Source organism: Syngnathus typhle, linkage group LG20, assembly GCF_033458585.1.
Source record: "Syngnathus typhle isolate RoL2023-S1 ecotype Sweden linkage group LG20, RoL_Styp_1.0, whole genome shotgun sequence".
In the NCBI taxonomy this organism is placed as follows: Eukaryota; Metazoa; Chordata; class Actinopteri; order Syngnathiformes; family Syngnathidae; genus Syngnathus; species Syngnathus typhle.
In genome coordinates, this window is record NC_083757.1 from 4,805,667 (window position 1) to 4,825,954 (window position 20,288).

The 20,288-nt window shown below is 38.3% G+C and overlaps 1 protein-coding gene and 1 long non-coding RNA gene across 2 annotated transcripts in view; one reads left to right on the forward strand and one right to left on the reverse strand.

Annotated features, from left to right (window-relative positions):
• Nucleotides 1-101: 101 nt before the first annotated feature.
• On the reverse strand, nt 102-1,961 carry gjb9b (gap junction protein beta 9b). Its single transcript, XM_061266806.1, has 2 exons — nt 1,572-1,961; nt 102-1,497 (listed from the first exon to the last, which is right to left on the reverse strand). The coding sequence occupies exons 1-2, from the start codon at nt 1,959-1,961 to the stop codon at nt 1,030-1,032; spliced, it is 858 nt and encodes a 285-aa protein (XP_061122790.1). The 3' UTR covers nt 102-1,029.
• The window catches only part of LOC133144285 (uncharacterized), a 63,418-nt gene continuing 45,028 nt past the window's right edge, over nt 1,899-20,288 (forward strand). The window contains exons 1-4 of the long non-coding RNA XR_009710636.1: nt 1,899-2,032; nt 7,966-8,028; nt 9,630-9,760; nt 17,795-17,874. This is a non-coding gene — a long non-coding RNA (uncharacterized LOC133144285). The remainder of the gene's footprint in view (nt 2,033-7,965; nt 8,029-9,629; nt 9,761-17,794; nt 17,875-20,288) is intronic.

Below are 20,288 nucleotides of genomic sequence, written 5' to 3' on the forward strand. Positions count from 1 at the left end.
AATCGCAGTTATTTTTATTAAGATTTCAGGCCTTTGCATTTTCTTTTTACATAATGACAGATACTTAAATGAACCCTTGGAAAACAAATTTGACTCACTCGGACAGATTGATAGTTTATTCCATTGGTTAGTTTTTATCAAGACAATTTGTTGTGAATTGCCATTTCCCACCCAAAAGAAAGAAAACCTAACCAAAAAATGTTATGTATAGTGCCTTTAACATTAACTTTACATTCATTTTCTTAGTAACTTGCATGCACAGATGCAAAACCTAATTCTGGATTAAAAGAGTGAAAGTCCATTGAACTCTTATAACAAAAAGGGGAAGATGTGTCTATGTATAGATGAAGATATGTTTTTAACAGAAACAATACTCACAAAAATATTGCAATGTCTACACAGACTTTTACTTCAGGGAAATTGTCAAGACTGAGTCAAAATGAGACTTGAAGAGGTACCACTGAGCCCTTTTGACCATGCTGAAGTTTCCTTGAGCATCATACATTTCTAACTGAGACAGAGCTAAAGTGCTTTGAGTGCTTTGAAGGTGGGAAAGTGCCGCAAGTGAAAGTCCATTTACCCATTAGGTCTGTTTACTGCATTCTCAAAGATGGTCAACACATAGGAGGCGAGTCCTAGTACCCCAAATAAAAAATGTCCAGAACTAGAATTTCCTGGAACTTCTTTACTGTATACAAAGTAGAGACCTCATAGCCACAGCTAAACAATAACGAATGAAAAGCAAGCCCTAACTCGATGACTCGATTTATTTATTTTTTCTTTCCGATATTTGACACGCTTTGTATGCTTTCAGACAAATTTGGTTCTGGAATACAATTTGTGAATTTCTATTCAAACCTGGTGCAGGGCACTCCGTTGGGTTTAACATGATGTGGGGGGTCCTTCAAGTGCATGCACAGACGATGCCTTTGGTAAAAAGTAAATTCCGTTAATTTACAAGTCATCTGTGAATCGATGAGTAACTTTGGAACAGCTGCCGTCAATAGAGTCTGAGGGATTCTTAGCTCCTTATATAAACCCGAGGTTGCCGTTCTCGCACGTTGGATCATTTTTAGTTTTATTGTCTTCATTCTCAGGTTTCAGGTTATTGAGGTTGTTGATAGAGACGGTGGGATCCAGTCGAAAGGAAGTTGTGGACCTCATCTCAGTCCTGGGCGCAGAGAGCTGTGTCATTTCATGAGTGTCCGCGAACTCTCTTCTCAACATCATCCTCTTCTTCCGATTGTGTTTCAGGATGCGTTTGCTGATGAAGTACACCATCTCGCTGAGGCACATTAAAATGCAAACGGCAGATGAGACCACCATGAAGAGGGTGAAGATTTTTTTCTCAGTAGGCCGGGAAATGTAGCAGTCCACCGTGTTGGGGCAGGGCTCTAGAGAACACTTGGTGACCCGGGGCATGTCGAAGCCGTTGTAGATGTAATGGAGGATGTACAGGAAGCCGGCATCAAAGGTCGCCTTAAAAATCAGGCTGACCTAATTTGAAATAAGAACAAATCTGCTTTATTACTAAAATCAGGACTTAAGCATTAAAAGCGTCTCGTCCTTACCAAGTAGGTCCACCACAGACCCCCACGCTTCTTCCCAGGGTTGGCATATCGATGAGCTCCCTTATGCGAGTTGCTGTACTCCAGGTCTTTCTTTTCACGATATTTGACGTGACACGTCACCAACAATGAGGGACACGTTACAAAGATGAGCTGCAGGGCCCACAAGCGGATGTGAGAAATTGGGAAGACGGCGTCGTAGCAAACGTTGGTGCAACCGGGCTGGGCAGTATTGCAAACAAAGTCCTTGCTCTCGTCCCCCCACACTCGCTGAGCCGCCACTACAAACACCAACACCCGGAAAACGAAGACCATGGAGAGCCAGACGCGGCCGAAGGCTGTGGAGTATTTGTTGACCCCACTCAGAAGGCTCTCCAACGCAGACCAGTTCATGGCCGCTACCTCAACGAGTCAAGTGAGGAAGTTCTCGTGGGTTGAACCTGAGTGCCGAAAACGAAAGTAGGGTAAGTAAATCTTTTTCCACCCTTTTTAAAATAAAGACCGTCCTTTTTTTTTTTTTTAATTTGGATTATTCAACTGACTCAGTCGAGTCACATTTCAATGTTAATGTCGAAGAAGTAAATCGTGAGCTAAACAAATTTTGTTATATTGAACTGCACTGGATTTGCATTTAATTTGCATTTGCTTTTCTGCTTCCGTGTGAACTTTGAAAATTGCTTTGGCTGAATTAGAAAGTAAAACTAGTGATGGGGTGACATGTTTTAAAAATGATGTTCGAGTATATGCTGCTGATTTGGGGGCTTTTGATCCTGTGAGACTTTTGATTTTTTAATACATAAAAAAATTCATTCTGCAGCACAAACACCTGAGTAGGCACATTCAAATTTTTTAAAGCTCCTATTACATAAAATGACGCCGCATTGATTGCTCAGTGACCTGCCATACAGGTCGAGCAAGTTTTTTTCTTTTTCTTTCTATTCATCACTAAGGTAGTATCTATCTGTAACTCAACACACCAGGAAGGTGCGGTCTGTTTTGCCAGACTTTTGGTTTCTGAATGGTAGACTTTTGTTTATTATCTATAATATGTGAAGGGAATTATTTGAAGAAACAAGCAACTACAAAATATAGTTTTCCTAGACTTTTGGTTTCTGAATGGTATGCTTTTGTTTATTATATATATTATGTGAAGGGAATTATTTTAAGAAACAAGCAACCACAAAATATAGTTTTGGTCAAAACGTCTGAATAATAACTATGAAATGTACAGATCGTCCCCTTTATTATTTCATATATATTTTTTATATTCACTAGAATTCTCCCCATTGCAGATTTTTGCCACAAAAAATGGATTTATTATGTTTAATGAAAAGAGAACAAAAAAGACCATTTCCTGAATATTAAACTTTATATGTTCGTAACAGTTTATTCTAACTATAGGCTTAAAGTATTTTAATGGATTCAACACACAATAGAGAGACATTATAAATTGTTGGTAGCATTACGATAGTGTCGACAGACAACTTACCTTTGATGAAAGGGAAACGTTGCAAATGAAATGTCCTTGACAATGGCAACATAAATAACTCGACTCGATCTTCCTGAAGATATCATGGGTGGAGCTTAAACCTCTAAATCAACTTTTTCTTTAGTCGTATGTATTTGTATATACAGTATAATTAGTACATGAGATTAATATAGACAAGGTGAAAGCGTAAACAAAAAAATGTAGTTTCTTTTTTTGATCTGTTTTTATTTTTTTTAAAGCATATCTTTGTGACAAACTAGGAAGAACAAAAATAGCATTGCCTTTTCACTTTCACGTCATACTTGTAACACACTTGGTTTCATAGTAATAAAAAAAATATTTTTGTGTTTTTGACACAAAGCATTGTCCAATCACAAATCACTCACAAAAATAATGTGCTGCTTTTTGGGCTATATTATGGGACTGATTTATTGAATCGTATGAAATTTAGTCCCAGCAACAAAATGCCACACAATCATGAGGAAATAATTGGAGCAATTATTTGTTCTAAATTGCTGCGTTTGACAACATCATTTTTATCTCGGTAGTAAGGCTTTTTAACACATCAATTTTATTTAGCACAATACAGCTGGAAAAGAAATGTGAAGAAATAAAAATGCATTTGACTGTAAATGCCACTGCGGAAAGTACACAACACAGTTTCTTATTGTAAGCTAAGGTTGTTCAGTTTAGCCCTGGGAAGTAATAACATCTTTATAATAAAATTAGGAATTGAACTTAAACTTAAATTTGGTAAAACTTTAAAAAGAACACTATTAGTTTGTTCATAATTCTTTATTTGTACGCAGAGACGGAAGGTAAATAGAAGCATGCAAATTGCATGTAAACGGAGTCAATGTTATTTGTGCCAACCTTCCTTGCATAGTTTTGTTTTCGTTTCTTTGTGGTGTCAGTTGAACTGCAGACACACCCTTATGAAAAGTTCCACAAAAAAAAAAGGAAATGACATCAAACATTTTGAAGTACATCCAAAGTTAATGGGAGATAAACTCATAAAACAGAACATTGTTGTATGATAAAAGAGAAATGGGAACGAGGGTTTCATTTGAGATGGTTAAAATGGCAACGAAGTCTCGACTAATTATTAGAGAAGTCACGAAGCAAGATTTGCCACATTATTGTGTAATTGCAGCACTTTTTTTTTTTTATATGGAAATATTCATCTGCAGAAAGTTATTCCAATCTATTGCCTCTAGGAGCTGCTAATGTTCCATTCTTGGCCATTATACTGTCGACCGCAAGAAGGAAAAGATATGTCCAGACCATAAAAATAAATAAGTAAATAAAGGATGTTCTGCATAAGCGGCTGGATCATCTGTAGTATGAAAAACCATACTCGCTAGCTCTTTGAATACATTCACAAGATCTATTCGCACCCATCCGTATATTTTTATACATTTTGGTTAACAATGGACTCAGTCATGACTTAAAAGAAAGAATAGTTACATTTTCTCTTTTGAAAATACGCTTATAAATACATTTTAAAAATAACACCCTTCATCAAAATAGCTTGTAAGGTTTAATATTAGGAATGAGGCATCATAGCATTTGTCTTTAATGAGAATTAAAAGCAGTAAAGATCAGGCACTATAAGAACTTTTCCTTGCAACAAGTGCAATATATTTCATATAAAAAAAAAAAATATCCAAAGGTTAGCAGAGAGAATTGACTGTTTTTTTAAAGTTAAAACAGTGCGCCGCAAGATTACGTCACCATACTTCATTAATATTCATGAAGCTATGTGACTGCTGCGTGTTTTGCTGACGCTAACCCCATGAAAATATAAATGTGATCTAAACCTATTTCTGTCCTTGTTTACAAATTCACCTGTACATATAGATGGAGAAGAAAATATGAATCGAAGAGATGCTGCAGACTGCTGGAGAAAGAAATCTAAAAAGAGCTGAGATATTTTAACATTTTTTGTTATTCAGAAAAGAAAAAAAAAGTTAGAATAAACTAAGGTTATCCTCTAAATAGGTTTAATGGGACTTTAATTGGAGCTATGTGATGGATAATGCTTTAGTGGCTTGTTACTCAGCAAGGGAGGACATTTTTGTGAATAATTACTTTGCTATTTGGAACATGTTCCATTCTGCCATGCCAAGTTTAAACCTCACCGGACTCCTGTTTTGTGTTCAAAATATTTACTTTTTTTTCCTCTTTCATGTAAGCCACATGAAAACAAATTTACAGCCTCTACGGTTCTGCTTTGTGTGTCCATAGAAAAGCTCATAAAGGCTTGAAGCTTGAAATATTCACCTATTTGAATATGAGGCTTATCAACAAACCTTTTTTTTTTGGCTGCTAACATGACTTAAATGGATTTTGACGAATAATGTCAGCTTTTCGACAGCAGTTATAAATGCCCGGCCTCACGCTGCGCTCCTCGATCTTAACGCAGATGTAATTTGACAAAAGGGAAAAATCTTATTTTTAATTTCAGTTTATTTTGGTTGGTTGCAAACTGTTTTTTGTTTTTTTCCACTAAGCCTTTGCAAAAATTCCAAACCTATAAAATTCAGTTGCCTGCTTCCTTGTATTTTTTAGTCCCCCATTTTGCAGTCATCTTTTATAACCCAGCTGTGATTGTGTTTGCCTCAAAATGACTCAGCAAGTCACCATATGTGCACTAAAGTGCCAGTAAAAGAATATTGCTGGAGCGAATAACGAGAGATTGAAGCTTTCAAACAACTCGAAATCACAGAGAAAACGACTGTAGATCCTAAACTGTCTTCTTACATTCAAGATCCGGTTTGGGTTTTTCTCTTAACAAGGTAGTTTTAAGTATTTTGCTAGTTTCAGTTCACTGTACTTTTCTGGGACAGCGAGATGTTTGTCTAATTCTACAGTTAATGACCGAGAGAGCTCCTATCTTGGCCTAGCATCAGATTTATTGCACAAACTGGGGGCCCTTTATCAAGTATATCAGCAAAGTTCATATCGATCGTCTGCGCCGGGCGGGTTGAGGTCGCTGAACACGTCTGTAGACGATACTTAAATATGAGCTAGGGCGAATGTGAAACAAGTGCGGTAATAATAAAAAGTTCTGTTTTCTGTGCTTGGGTGAATAGTTGTGATTTTTTTTCCAGAAATTCTGTTATTTTATGTTGTTGGTGTTGTGGTGGTTGTAACATTAGCTAAAAACAAACAAACAATGTCCTTGCAGCACTTAGTTGTTTTGTTGGTACTTAATGGCCAGTGAATAGTGTGAGTTTTTTTTTTTCCCCAGCCTTTTATTTCAAAGCAGCTTCTGGCTACTTTAGGAACAAAATGTGAGATGAAAATCATTCGTGACAGAATGTTGCATGTTGAAAGAAAGAGCTCAAAGCTACAGTGAGAAGCCCGGACATGGATAGTATAATATATTCGAAATGGGCTGTCACTTTTATTGCATGTTTCTACCATCAAATTACGTGCTCAGGATCAAACCCGCAGCCTTCGGGTTGAGAGACCCTCCATACCACCCACCCATTATTCTAAAGTGGATTCAAATGTAGCTAAATTGCGCCATCAGCACCATGGACAGCGTTGTGCTCTCTCTCACATTGGTTTCAGCCCAGCCTGGCATTGAGCAGCACTTTGGACAGTTTGTTCTCTCTGCTCCTGCCCCTCCCGTCCTGTTATTCTGTAATTAGCGGCGATTGCTCGGTTCATCACCACACCTACTCTGGGCTCGTTAACTCTCTTACCGAGCAAACCCGTCACTTCTGCTCGGTTCGTCGTCGTCTGTTACTTGTTCTGACTCCATCCGACCATTCCTGAACGCTGCCCGGCCTGTCCCTGACCACGTCTCAGCTCTACAAGCTAAAATAAAGCAAGCTAAGCAGAGGTGCCCACCTAACAGGATGGTGTTATGCATTTTTAAGTCCAAGCCATTCTCCAAATAGTCTGTCGTAAATGGGGGGATCCTTTAACCTTGTGCTTTATTGTCTTGGGGCTGGGAAATAGGTTTTATTCTAGGGTGAGGATGAGATAAGACTCTGTCAGGGATACCGGGTGGCCCCGCTGCAGGCTCATTGCAGCCCAGACGACGGACATTACATCTCCCACTCCCTTTTCGATAGAACCCCCCCCCCCCCCCCCTTCCATTGTCACTTTCATTACATTTGACACTTTTGTGCTTTGACTTTCACGTTCTTTAACTTTTTCCAAGCGCTTTCGACGTCACTCATCTTCATTATCTTGTCGTTTAACCATTTCTGCTTTCATTGTGATCATTTATCATTCTGCCACATACTTTTTACGACCTCGGGGGCGTGTGGCTCTTTTGCTTTTTCTTCGCTGCGGTCCTCCTCACACTATTTTGCTTGTGTTGCACGCGTGCCCTACACAACTAATGTTTTGTAGATCCATTAGTGTCACATCTGGTGCTTCTTGGACATAATTTGCTTACCTTGGCTAACTGCGTGTGCAGCTGTTAGCCACGGCTGACACTTGAGCTGTAAGTGCTCCAATTCGGCTAAGGTTGTCTTGCTATAAATTGCTCCAGGCTGAGGATGGAGGACACCTTGGCGATAGTGTGATGCTTCCCGGAGTGCCTGGGAATTAAGTATATGTGCCACATTGGAGAAGCTCCTGTTCAAAGGAATTTTCTTAGGTGATAAGGTAGAAATTCTTGTGACTGTTGCCAAGTCAGCCCTCAGACCAAGCTAAAGATTTTTGTTTCTGGCATTTTAGACCTCAATAATTCCTTTTGCTTAACATTACATATTGGTAAATTTTAAATAATTTTCCTTGGTAGCATACATCTGATTTTATATCTTCAAAATGACAGTATTTTGTGACATTTACAATTGGAGACAGACAATTAAAAAAAAAAAAAAAGAAATCTCACAGCAACAATGTAATCTTCAGCTTTTTTTCCCCCCTCTTCTACTTCAACAGGCACAATCTTCTCTGAATCTTGAGCCACTTGAGCACGACGTGAACCCAAGTGTGGAGATTTCTGTAAGTAATTAATGCCTTCAGCATATTTAGTAGGCATTTATGTCACATTCCCAGTGCAAGTATGCAAAGGTTACAGATCCTCCAGACAATTAAATACAACAAAACCCGTAAATGGAAGTTTGCATATGAATGTTTTGTGGCATGGACTTTGACTGCATAAAATATGAATAGCTAGCATAGTTGTTTTATTTCTAACCACCATCATGGGCCAAATTAACAACAAACAAAGTCGCAAAATTTTTGTTTGGAACATTCTATCGTTTAAAAAAAAAAAGTCAAACCAGTCCACCCAAAAATAATTATGTTCAAATTTTGAGTTTCCAATCTGTTTTTTGAGTATATTGGGTTTTTGTTGTCTCCAATTTCTGTTGGCTTGGCGTAGCTGAGTTGGATTGTAAATATGCCAACTCACCCCCTCATAGCAAACATTAGCAGAAGGCCAAGCCTGTTTGTGAAGAGGAGATGAAATGGATCAAATGGATAAAGCTTGTGTCGGATGGCCAGTTTGATCCGAGTCGAGCCAAGATATAGCAAGGCTGGTTAATATTTGACATTGGCTATTTAATGTAATCTCCTGTCAAAGATGAGTTGAAAACATCACATGACATATTCACAAATATTTTTTTAAAGCTTCTTGACCCAAAAATAAATATTTCTATGTCCGTGTCTTCAGATGCACGTCTCGTCTCGATTTACTGTCATTCTCTACGCGGTCCAAACACGCAAAAGCACTTGACATTATTACAAGTGGATGAGTCCGGGAGACGTCAGGTTGGATGTTGACGTTCGTTGTGATTGCCATGTCTGTTTGAATGATCCTTCAAACACAAAACCCCACCTGAGCTCTGCTTTACTATAAAACAAGGGTGGGGGCATATCTATGGATAATACATATTATTTTTTTCAACCCTCTTGCCTTTTAAAAAAAAAAAAAAAATCAAATTTTCCACTGTAATATATTTCTACCTAGCTTCATGGATGCTGCTTAATGTTTGTGACTAATTTATTGCGTGCCTTGGAATGATACCCCTTCTCACCGTCTGTCTCTGTTGCCATGATACATCACAGATGTGATCCCTTGATTCCTCATTTTCCACCATACTGCTTGTCAAACTGAGCGGCGGTGTCAGCGTGACTACTACCGCATGCAATCTATAAAGGAGTTATTCATTCATTCATCTGAAATGAAATGTCTTCATGCGACGTGTCATCACACTGACACTGTTTCAACAATTGGACCACTTAGAATCTAAGTCTTAGATGTTCGCAGGTGCTACCAGTGCTTGGCAGATAACAGATGATAAAGAAATACTTATTTTAAATTATGCTAAAAGCTAGAAACAAGTGATGCTTTGTCTCACTTGATCTACTACACCCGAAATCCACAAAGACTTCTGGAAACAGCTTGAACAGAGCATTCTTTTTTTTTGTATCCTATTGAAAGCCAATTTTGGATTGTGCCTCATTTGGTGCTCAGAAGCAACTGTCCTTGATGCGGAACACAAGTGTGACGCGAGCTGTTTCCAAATTATTCCAAAATAAAATTCCCCGAAGGTCTGGTGAACTTTTGATTGATGCCGATCCTCCCTACGGTTTCACAGGCTCCACTTCGGTTTGCCCGGCACAATGCTCTTGACGGCGTGAGACTGCAGGCTGGCTCAGTGAAGCTCAGATTCTCCCCCCCCCTCCCTTCCCTGCATGGAGACTCCCCGATCTCACTGTGATTTTCTAGGTCAGTATGATCACAGTAACACATGCATACACCAGGGTGTATAAAGACTGGCAGGATTTTATTTTAACATACTTGAGTGAAAAACGACAAATTAATCCGTGAGAGAAACTTAATATGATACAGACAATGCCCGCTTTACTGTAACAAATGTCTTTTTTTTTTTTTTACTGACCATATTAATATTTGATCCTGTAGCTGTAAATAAGGATATATACCAGGAATGTCAAACTCATTTTTTTTCACAAGCCGCATTGTAGTCATAGCTTCTTTCGGAGGGCCATTATGACTGTCACCCCAAATAAATGTATGAGCACCTCATATTATATACAGTAAAAGCTACAAAACAAACTGACAAATAACTCGTTTTTAAATCAGTAAAAACTGGTCAAATATATAAAAAAAAAACTGATATTATTAAAAGTGAAGACAATTTGCAATTCTAGTAATGACAATTTGTCTTCGCGGGCCACATAAAATGATGTGGTGGGCCGTATCTGGCCCCCCGGGCCTTGAGTTTCACACCTGTGATATATACGATCAAATTCAACTTTGGGGGCATCTTCACGTTCCATCACAACCATTTCAACCTAAGCCCCCCCGCCACACACACACACACACACACACATCTGAGCCCTCTTTGATATCCTGCCGTGACTGTCTTGGCACTGTGGAGAGGCACCTCACATCAAATAGAGGGAATTGCAATATCAGCAAGCCACGAGGAGCTCTCGAACAGGATAACCGAATTCCACAGAGAGAAACAGACCCAAAAATGAGCCAAACAAACAAAGCTCCAAAAAAATGCAATAATGAGCATTCCCTTGACTGCTTTGATTGCGTAACTCATCAGCGTTCACAATTGTCTCTTGAGCACTCCCCTTACATTTGCTCTTGTGCTAGGTTTGCAGGCAGAAGCGTGCTTGGTCTGTTGACTGTTTTCTTAATACTGGAGTAGAGCTTGCGGATGATTATCTTTAGCATCTTAATGTGTCTTGACAAAAGTGCCAGGAAAGGTTTATGATGAGACTATCGTGTTTGACTACAGTTGAATGGGTGAAATGCCAACCACAAGAGTGATGCGGTTAAAAGACATGCAATTTTAAATGAAGCAAATGTATTCCAGCAGTTGAATTTTGCCATTTTTATTGTTTTGTTTTGGCACTAGAGGGGAAAAATGTGCGTTTGCAGTTAGACCCCTCCGTGTGCTTTTCAAAGCTCAACACGGCTTATTTCCTTTCCGCTGGTTCCGACTGCAACACTTGTTTACTGCGTACCCGAGAGTTGAAAGCCGCCGAGACCCAAATATATGTTTGCAAATTTGATTAGCATGCCGTAAAATTACTCGCTTTCTTTTTTTACAGTAGAAGCATATATAATCATCTAATAAATAATAATAATGATAATAAAATAGGAATAATAATAATAATAATAATGATGAGAAAAAAATGGAAAACAGGAATGGGAACAAAATAAAACATCTCATCTTGGTAACATGCCTTGTTTTTGCGAATCAAAGAAACCCTTTGTACTCTGGTTATTGAGATATGATGCATAAATATTCCTTCAAAAGGATTATGTACATGTTAAACGTGTGGCACAAGAGGAATGAAAACCCGACCCCCCTCTCCACTGCTGTAACTTCAGTCCTACAAAAGTAGCATGTTGAGTTCTTTAGTGTTTGAATTCTGCAAAAATATTATAATCCCGCAATCCAAAGCCTTATTAATAGAAAATATATCTGCATTTAGCAATTAAAACTCCATTCCAGTCACTTTGATGCACAAGACGCAGGCCTCAAAGAAGAGTCTTGATAATTAACACAAAAAAAGACATCAGCTCCTATGGCAAATCCAAAAATAGACATGTTCGCTTTAAATCGATACACAAGTAGCACATATGTAACTACCGTAATTTTCGGACTATAAGTCGCACCGGAGTATAAATCGCACCAGCCATAAAATGCCCAAAAAAGTGAAAAAAAACATATATATGTATATAAGTCGCTCCTGAGTATAAGTCACCCCCCCCCCCACCCAAACTATGAAAAAAAACGCGACTTATAGTCCGACAATTACGGTATATATACCTCATGCTACAATTAGGTTTGAAAAAAATGCCAGATGATTACTAGGTAGCACGTACCGTATCCATCACCTACTCCGAGGTGGTTATTAAGACTAATTTTAGCCAAAGCCTGATGTACCAAGCACTTGTAGCTACCAGAACCTCCTCTAATGTGTGAGCAGGAATGAAAACGAGAATGAAGGTTATCATCATTACGAAGCTAATGGCTAACATCTGCAGTGCATTATGTGGAAGTTAACTAACGTGTGCCACTCACTCACCTTAATAGCAACATTGTCCTAAAAAGATATACAGAATATGTGATTGCGTAATAACTTTGAGGCTTAGTAATAATGCCACGCTATCTTGTAAAACACATTTATGGATTAAGGGAACGACCTGTCAACATGTTTTACTTTAGCGATTAACAACTGTCACTGGTTAAGTTTTTTTTTTTTTATTCTTATGGTAATTCGTGTATTTTTATTCCTGCCAGTCAAAGGAAGTCTTTACACCTTTAAGTTGGCTCCATTGTGCCTGTTTGGATTGCACGTATGCTGGAAATATTCATTGATTGCTTTTTAATGACACGGTTTACCTCATGCGAAGACCGATATTGCAAAGCAAAGAGGAGAAACCAGGAAAGATATTGTCTTAGATATTGGGGCAGTTGGTGGTTAAAGGCTGAAAACATTATGAGGTATGCAGTAATTGCAAGTTGTACATTTGGTTTGCTGCCTGCTGTGTGAGCTCATACTTGAGTGTGTTTATATTTTTGCGGTACATTATGTTCTCAAATTTTCAATGCGGATGTAGCCTGACCTCTGATTTGTCAAGTAGAAAGTGCTTTTCACATTTTCAGCCCTGAAACACATTTTTTAATGACAACTAATATTAGTGTTCTAACAAAAATGTTCTGTCCATGTACAATTTGTTTGCTGTTAAAAGAAAAATAATTAAAATGTCAAGGTCTAGCGTGGTGCTAGTGAGAAGTAATTTCTGATGGGAATGACTGATAAAAAAAAACAAAAAACTTTTTATTAATGACACCAACTGGCTTTACTGCTTGCACAGTTTTCTTAATTCTATTGGAGCTTGAAGTGCGAAGATTTCTTTGCAAGGCCACTCTGCCAGTTTTGCTTCCAGCAGCAGTCCAGACACTTATCAGAGCAGCGAGTGTGAAATTATCTCTCAGTGCGGGGATTGTCCACTTGCCCGGCCATAGCTCCCCTGCAACACTAACAACACTTTTTTTTTTTTTTTTTTGACCAGCTATACCATCTGCTCTGGGACGAAGCAAGATTCTCGCTCACTCTTCCTCAGACGCCCACGGAAGTTATCCGAGCATTAATAGAGAACGTACATGAATTAGTTAGTAGGTGAAAGTTTTGGCAGTACAAGTATGCTTGCAAATCTTCAAGTATTCGCTCACTGGTTGCGATATTAGTTGGATGTTTCAAGCAGATTTTGCGTTTGGTATTTATTACAGATTCATTCAATGGCTTGGTTTTTATTTTGCGATGGATTATTTCAATAATTCTGTGTTCTTTCTTGCTCAGCAGTCGAGTTGTGCCTCGGCTGGTTAGAGCCAAGCGGTACTCGATTTTTATGCGTAAACAATTAATTGAATATGAGCGGCCTTCCTTGTTGCTTACCACCCGAAATCGATTAGCTAATTGGAAAACACTGCACGCCGGGCTATCGATGAGATCCTTTTATGCAACGTGCAGTTTTGCAGGAGACCATCTTGGATTTAGTCGTAGTCATTTAAAATTAATGAGAACAATTATCTGTGCTTCTGGCTTTTTGTAAAATTCAACACTGTGTTGCTTGTGATTCACCAGGCAACACATGGCCAGAATTGTAAATTACCGAACGACTGTTATGTTAGTTATGATTGTTAGATTCAATCATCGCTAGCGAGGAACTAAAATGAGATTACAAATACAGCCAATTGTTTTTTTTCTTTCTGTGATTAAAGAGACAATTTTTGCAAAATGTCATCGTAAATATACGCTCAGTGTCGTATCCTGGAATAATATAAATATATGGAAAAAGTGCCACGTAGTTTATATTTTCGTAATGCATCCAATTCATCTCGGCAAGCTTCACCGTTGTCATCACCATAAAAAATATAAGAGATTGTAAAAATGCCAGTATAAAATCAAATTTACTTTGGAGCTGAAATTTAATGTAGACTCTTTCTGTTTATAAATTTCAGTTTTGGATTAAACTATTGCGTTGGTTTTATTTATTCTATTCTATTCATGCCTCATTTGAAACAAATCTGTCACAATTTAGTTTACATTGAATTAGTGTGTTATTCGGAATGACACTCACGGTTCATTTGACATCAAATGGGCCTAAATGAATGAGACAAATACAGTAAAAATGGATCAACTTGTTATTAATAGCAATCATTATAAACAAACTTAGATAAGCTACAACTCCCAACAGAAACATTCAACTTGACTGCCTCATAATTCATCAAGTCCAATTGGACGGTGGTCCACCCTTTAGCTTCACTCTTCTGGGAAGACTTTCCCCACAAGGGTTAGGTGTCTGTTTAATGGAATTCTTGACCCTTTGTGAGGTCACACCGATGTGCTTTCAGTCTCCACTGTAATTCATCCCAAATGTGTTCTAGCGGGTCAGGTTGAGGTCAGGACCAGAGATGTTCAGCCACACCAAATTCCCTCATTGTCTTCATGGACCTACTGTATTTTTCAGACCATAAGGCACACATAGAATGATTTAATTTTCAGGAATTGTTCGTGGGCCTTGTATGTATGCCGTTGAGACATTCCGATTTTCTTAAATTCATATAAGAGCCAAAACAGGTGAATATATTGCAGATTAGACTCAAACCATCTCCTGCGGTTGTGTCCAATTGTCCAGACTCGGTTTCTCGTGCCAGTGAAGCTCGAGTTTAGGCCTGAGGTTTCACATGTCCTCCAGCAATATGTCGCGTCGTATTGGCTTCAAAATCTTTTCCAACTGCCCTGACAAGTGGTAGTGATGCATTCACACAGAAGTGTGTGTTGCCTCCGAGGCCATCAGCAGCGTACAAGGCGGAGTGATGAAGACACAGACAAGCCTGGAGGACAAAAAATATACACACAGTATATATATTTAGTTTTTCCAAAGCAACAATATATATGGGTTTGGTATTTTTATTCAGGATTCATACCTTGTTTAAAGTACCGTACTTTCCGCACTATAAGGCACACCTAAAAACCTCCAATTTTCTCAAAGGCCGACAGTGCGCCTTATAATACGGTGCGGTGCGCCTTATATATGGACCAATATGGATTCGTGGATGAGGACTAATTTATAAAAGTAAGCTTTATGTGTTTATTTTGTGTGTTGTGTGATATTAACATTTGAGCAACGTTGAGTTATTGATATATTGTTTTCACTGTTTCGAGTTTTACTATATTGTGATTGCATTAACGTTTGAGCAACGTTGAGTTATTTATTCTATGCGCCTTATAATCCGGTGCGCCTTATATATGAGCAAGGTTTTAAAATGGGCCATTTATTGAAGGTGCGCTTTATAATCCGGTGCGCTTTATGGTGTGGAAAAAACGGTAATTGCAAAAATCTGCACCACAAGTCTACATTGTCATTTCAATCTGTTCAGTCCAGATGATTCAAAAATGATTTCTCATCAAGCAGCTGGATTGTTTAAAAAGAGTACAGTAGAGATATTTGCGTGGTAGTTTTGCCTTGGGAAATTTCAGCTGTTGAAGGTTTAATACAACGGTTTCATGGTAGTCTAGCTTGTGTCAAAGTAAATTGGGTAGCTCTGTTGTCACTTTGTGATATGTTGTTTTCAGCCTGGAGTGGAGAGCTTTGTTTGTTTTGCTTGCTTTTGTGTCTGGTGAAATCAACAGGATGACAGATAAAGCCAGGAGAATGGAACGTAAGGAGATTTTGGAGACAGATGTTGTTCAATAATTAAGCTTTTGGAAAAATGTGTCTCGTTCCTTCGTCATAGCCACGATACAAGAGTGAAACACTGATTGGAATGCGAAGTGTTAACATTTGCTCTTGCATTTATCTTGGCAAGCTGTGAGGCCATGCACCGTGTACCCCCCCCCCCCCCCTCCTCCGTTGAAGGGCATAGGTTTTCTTCTTGATTGATGCAAAGATGCTAAGTCATAAATCGGCTAGTATAATAAACATCCTTTGTGCGACTTCCTCGCTATCCCTTCTTGGCACGGTTTCTCGCAAATGCCCATTGCCTTCCATACTTGACGACATGACTCACTCCAATGATAGCTTGTAACTCGGGGAACCTTAATTCAAATGGCGGACTGCTTTGATTTATCCCAGTGTCAGCCACACGAGCTCTTGGCAGTGCCGTGCATGAACAAAGATGGAAATTATGTGGGATGTAATTCACGCGAATGGAACCGACAGCTATAAATGGGTCCCCTGACGACTACTCAGTGCATTTAGGAGGCCTTAAGGGAGAACATGGCCGTATCACCTGCTGTGATGCTGTATTTCATTGACATAATATATGCAAACTGAATTCCCTCGCAGGGAAAACGCTTGAGGGCTGAGCGATATATTGTCAATAACAATGCCGACACTCTGCTGTGCTTTTTGAGACTCGGGAATTCCATTTTTGACCATGACATGAAAGTATGGATGGGATATCAGCAAGTTTGATGAATGCTCTTTGTCAGCATTGTGATCTTTTTGATTGTTTTCTCTGCTCTTCATATCAAATTGTAAATTAGAATGCATATATAAGACGCACCTGATTATAAGGCGCACTGTCTGCTTTTGAGAAAATTGGAGGTTTTTAGCTGCGCCTTATAGTGCGGAAAATACGGTAAATGAAGCAGTACGTTGCAGGTGATTTTGCACACAGTTCCGTAACTGATTATCGCACACAATTGAGTGATGACAGCTGCCATTGTCACAGCTCAAGTCTGACCTCAATAAAACATTGAAGTTTTTTTTTTTTTTATTAGATGAAGAGTTATTAAAGCTAAAGACAAATGGGAACTCTTGTGAACCCATCACATACTGCAAATTCTATAAATAGACAAAAGTGTTTTTTTTCTTACATTTGCATCACAGATTTGTTCATTCTCTTTATTCCTGACATACTTGAAGATTCCCAATCCAACCACTTGCTGCTTTATTTATATAACGAAAACCTGATCTGCACTTCACAGAACGAGCTTTTTATTTTTATCTCTCCTTGTTTAATTTTTGTCTCCTTCTGCTGACTTTATGGGACTTAAAAAAAAAAACACACCATACCAACAAATTCATAAATGTAATAAAGGATAATAATAATAATAATACAATAAATAAAAATAAATAAAAATAAATAAAAGCAAATAAAAATAAATAAAACATAAAAATGATAAAAAATAAATAAAGTATACACTACATCCATCTTTTTAATGTACTTCAATCAATAACAATGCTAAAAATCCCAACCACAAGTACACTTGGCGGCACAATTTAACATTTCAGCACGCCACCTATCCAACGTTTGAACCATGCGGTGCATCGCCAAAGGGGTTTAAATCATAATCTTATTACCATTCCACACATCCTTTCTGGAATTGATGCGAGGATGAAGGTACTATCATTTTAATGCCACAAATTGAAAATCGTATTTTCGAGGACTCCTGTGGGTTAGCGGCACTCGGAATGCTAATCAAATTCTGACGCAACAGCTACAAAAGGCTGTTTTCTTTACTCACGTCTTTCTGTTGAGATTTCAGAAAGCAAGCCAAGGCCTTGACGGTAATGGAGCAAAATGTCATTTCATAGCAACTTGTCAGCTACAGTAAGTGACAACAGAGACAAGTTGTTGTTGTATTGACTATTGCAGACAAAAAAGCGAACCCGCTGTTTGATTTTATCGTGACATGTCTACGTTTTTATTTGATTGCCTTGAAGTGAAACTGACACTCTGACTTTTGCTTTGGGTTACAGTGGTAAGATACAAGGGAAAGAAAAATGACTCCACAGTATTGACATCTCAGCTTTTGGCAGAGGATAAAGAAGATATGACTGTGAGTACTGTTATATTGAATGTCTAAATGTGCTAAGATTTAAAATTGGAAATATTTGCATTTTATCACTATTAGTATTTTATGCTGGTGATTATTTTTTTCCTGTTTAAAACTCTGGAACTAACTTGGGTAATTGCTTGCAAAAATCTACATTACAAAACGTGAACGAATTGGCTCCTGTCTAAAGTTTTTCCAAAAGTAGCTGCCTTCACACTTTTCCAAATTAATGTTCTCCTCACACCCCGACGCTGATCCATTCAGACAGGAGAGGAATCGATAGATGAAGAGGTCACTCTTGCCGGCATCTCGCCGAATTCAATTTCCTCTTTTTTCTTTATACATACCACATCTTCACTTTTGTATTCGGGCGAGCGTAGATACTTAACAGGGGACCTCGGGAAAAACGACAATTTGAAATGAAAATGACAACAGATGACAATTTTTCGTCATCGCAATAGATACTTAGTTTATAGTATTACTTTTTTGCTTTGCTCATTTAGTGCCACACTGTTCACCAACATGCAGCAGGAATTTACTGTACATCCCCAACCTGTATTTTTCAAAAATGCTCACCTGCAATCATCCATCAACAAATAGCTGTCATTACTCCAATCGAATCCTCACTCAAGGTGCATTTAGCGATGGAAAAGAAAAATAGACTCGTTTTTTTTGTGCATCTTCCAATCTGGTGACATGGATAATTAATCACCCCAAGCGATAGGCCTCAGTTCTTCATTATCTAGCCTGGATTGTCTTCGTGTGTGCGTGATTGCATGTGTGTGTTGGGAATTGTGCTCACTCTTCTAATTTGTTTTCTTTTTCTTTCCTGTTGTTTGCTTTCCTTCTAGCAAACACGCTCAGATAAACACATTTGTCAAACATTCAACACCTTCTTAAAATCAATATTAATGATGATGGTAATAATAACCTGCCAATTTTATTTTTATTATTTTCACTGGATTCTGTGACATCCCAACATACCAAATGAAGAAGAAATTACTGAAGATCACTAAAAATATATACCGTAAATTCCAGACTATAAGCCGCACCGGACTATAAGACGCACCAGCTAAAATTGGGGGATATTTTAGTTTTTTTCTTATATAAGCCGCACCGGACTATAAGACGCATGTGCACACGCGTTTTTTTACAAAGAAAGACCGTTCACAGAAAGCCTTTTTAAAGTTTTTATGACATACTTTAACATGTCTTTCTCAACATTGCCTGTGACGAAGGGTTTAGAGCCCTTTGACGCAGGTCACCTAGCGTGCATTCCTACTAAAGCTCATAATAGTCACAAGCAACACAGCCAGAATAAGCAGCAGCCATAGTAGTGTTTTCGAAATAGTATTTTTGTTGTTGTTTTTTTCTTCAAGATACTGCAGTGAATAAAAGTAATCACGTCATCACAAAAATCACGGAAAAAAATCCTTATATAAGCCGCACCTGACTATAAGCCGCATGGTTCAAAATTTTGGAAAAAAGTCGCGGCTTATAGTCCGGAATTTACGGTAAATGAATCACAAAAGAGTACAAACCTTGACAAAGGCTGCCAATGTATTTTGTTTAGCACGTACCACTTGGAAAATATCCGCTATCTAAAATTGGCAAGTGGCCTTCACTAGACAACATTCATATTCATGACAACTTTTGGGACAATAGTTGAAAAGAGAATTGCAAAAATAAAAAAACGGTTTTGAACCCTGACATAAACGTCTCATTCCGTATTATTGCGCATCAGCGCTGTTGGTCAAGCTGAAACGGAACGTGCATCAAAAATCTTCAATAACATTCCATCCCATAGGATGCTATTAATGTGATGAATTGTTTTATGTTGCTAACAATCACCCAATTTTACATATCAATGACACAGCAGGGGTAATTACGATGATAGCAAAAGCAGCTGTGATCCGTGAGATAATATTTTCAATTATAAACATGACATCTCATTGAGAAATAATGGGGATCACGTACTGAAGTCACTTGTGATGTTATTTGTCAATGAGTTCATTTAAATTTAGATTCAATCTGAATAAGAAAAATCAATAAACAAAACGAAAATCCCATGTTGCCTTTTGTCTTTGCACAAATGTGCACACCCTCTTATAACAGGCGTTGTGGCTGTGTCGAGAATTAACTCATTCAAACTGACAAGTGGGCATCAGAAGAATTCTCGTCTGCTGTTTGAACATGTGCACTTTTTCCATCGGAGAAGCAGAACAGAAAAAGGGAGCATTAAGAAAATGGAGTCACTCAGCCCTAAACATCATTTTGGGAACGTAACCTTGTGTCACGAATCCAGCAGCTGAAAATAAGCAGATGTAGAATATTTGGATGGCTGAACATATTCAACCTGGACCACATTCACTCTCCACCAGTCTGTGTAGTCTATTGCAATATTTACAAGTAACCCC

Excerpts from the sequence above, each read along its gene's own strand:
- gjb9b (XM_061266806.1), bottom strand. The coding sequence starts at position 1,961 with ATGAACTGGTCTGCGTTGGAGAGCCTTCTGAGTGGGGTCAACAAATAC. Across the intron at positions 1,498-1,571 it reads GTCTGTGGTGGACCTACTTG|GTCAGCCTGATTTTTAAGGC; the intron begins GTAAGGACGAGA and ends ATTTCAAATTAG.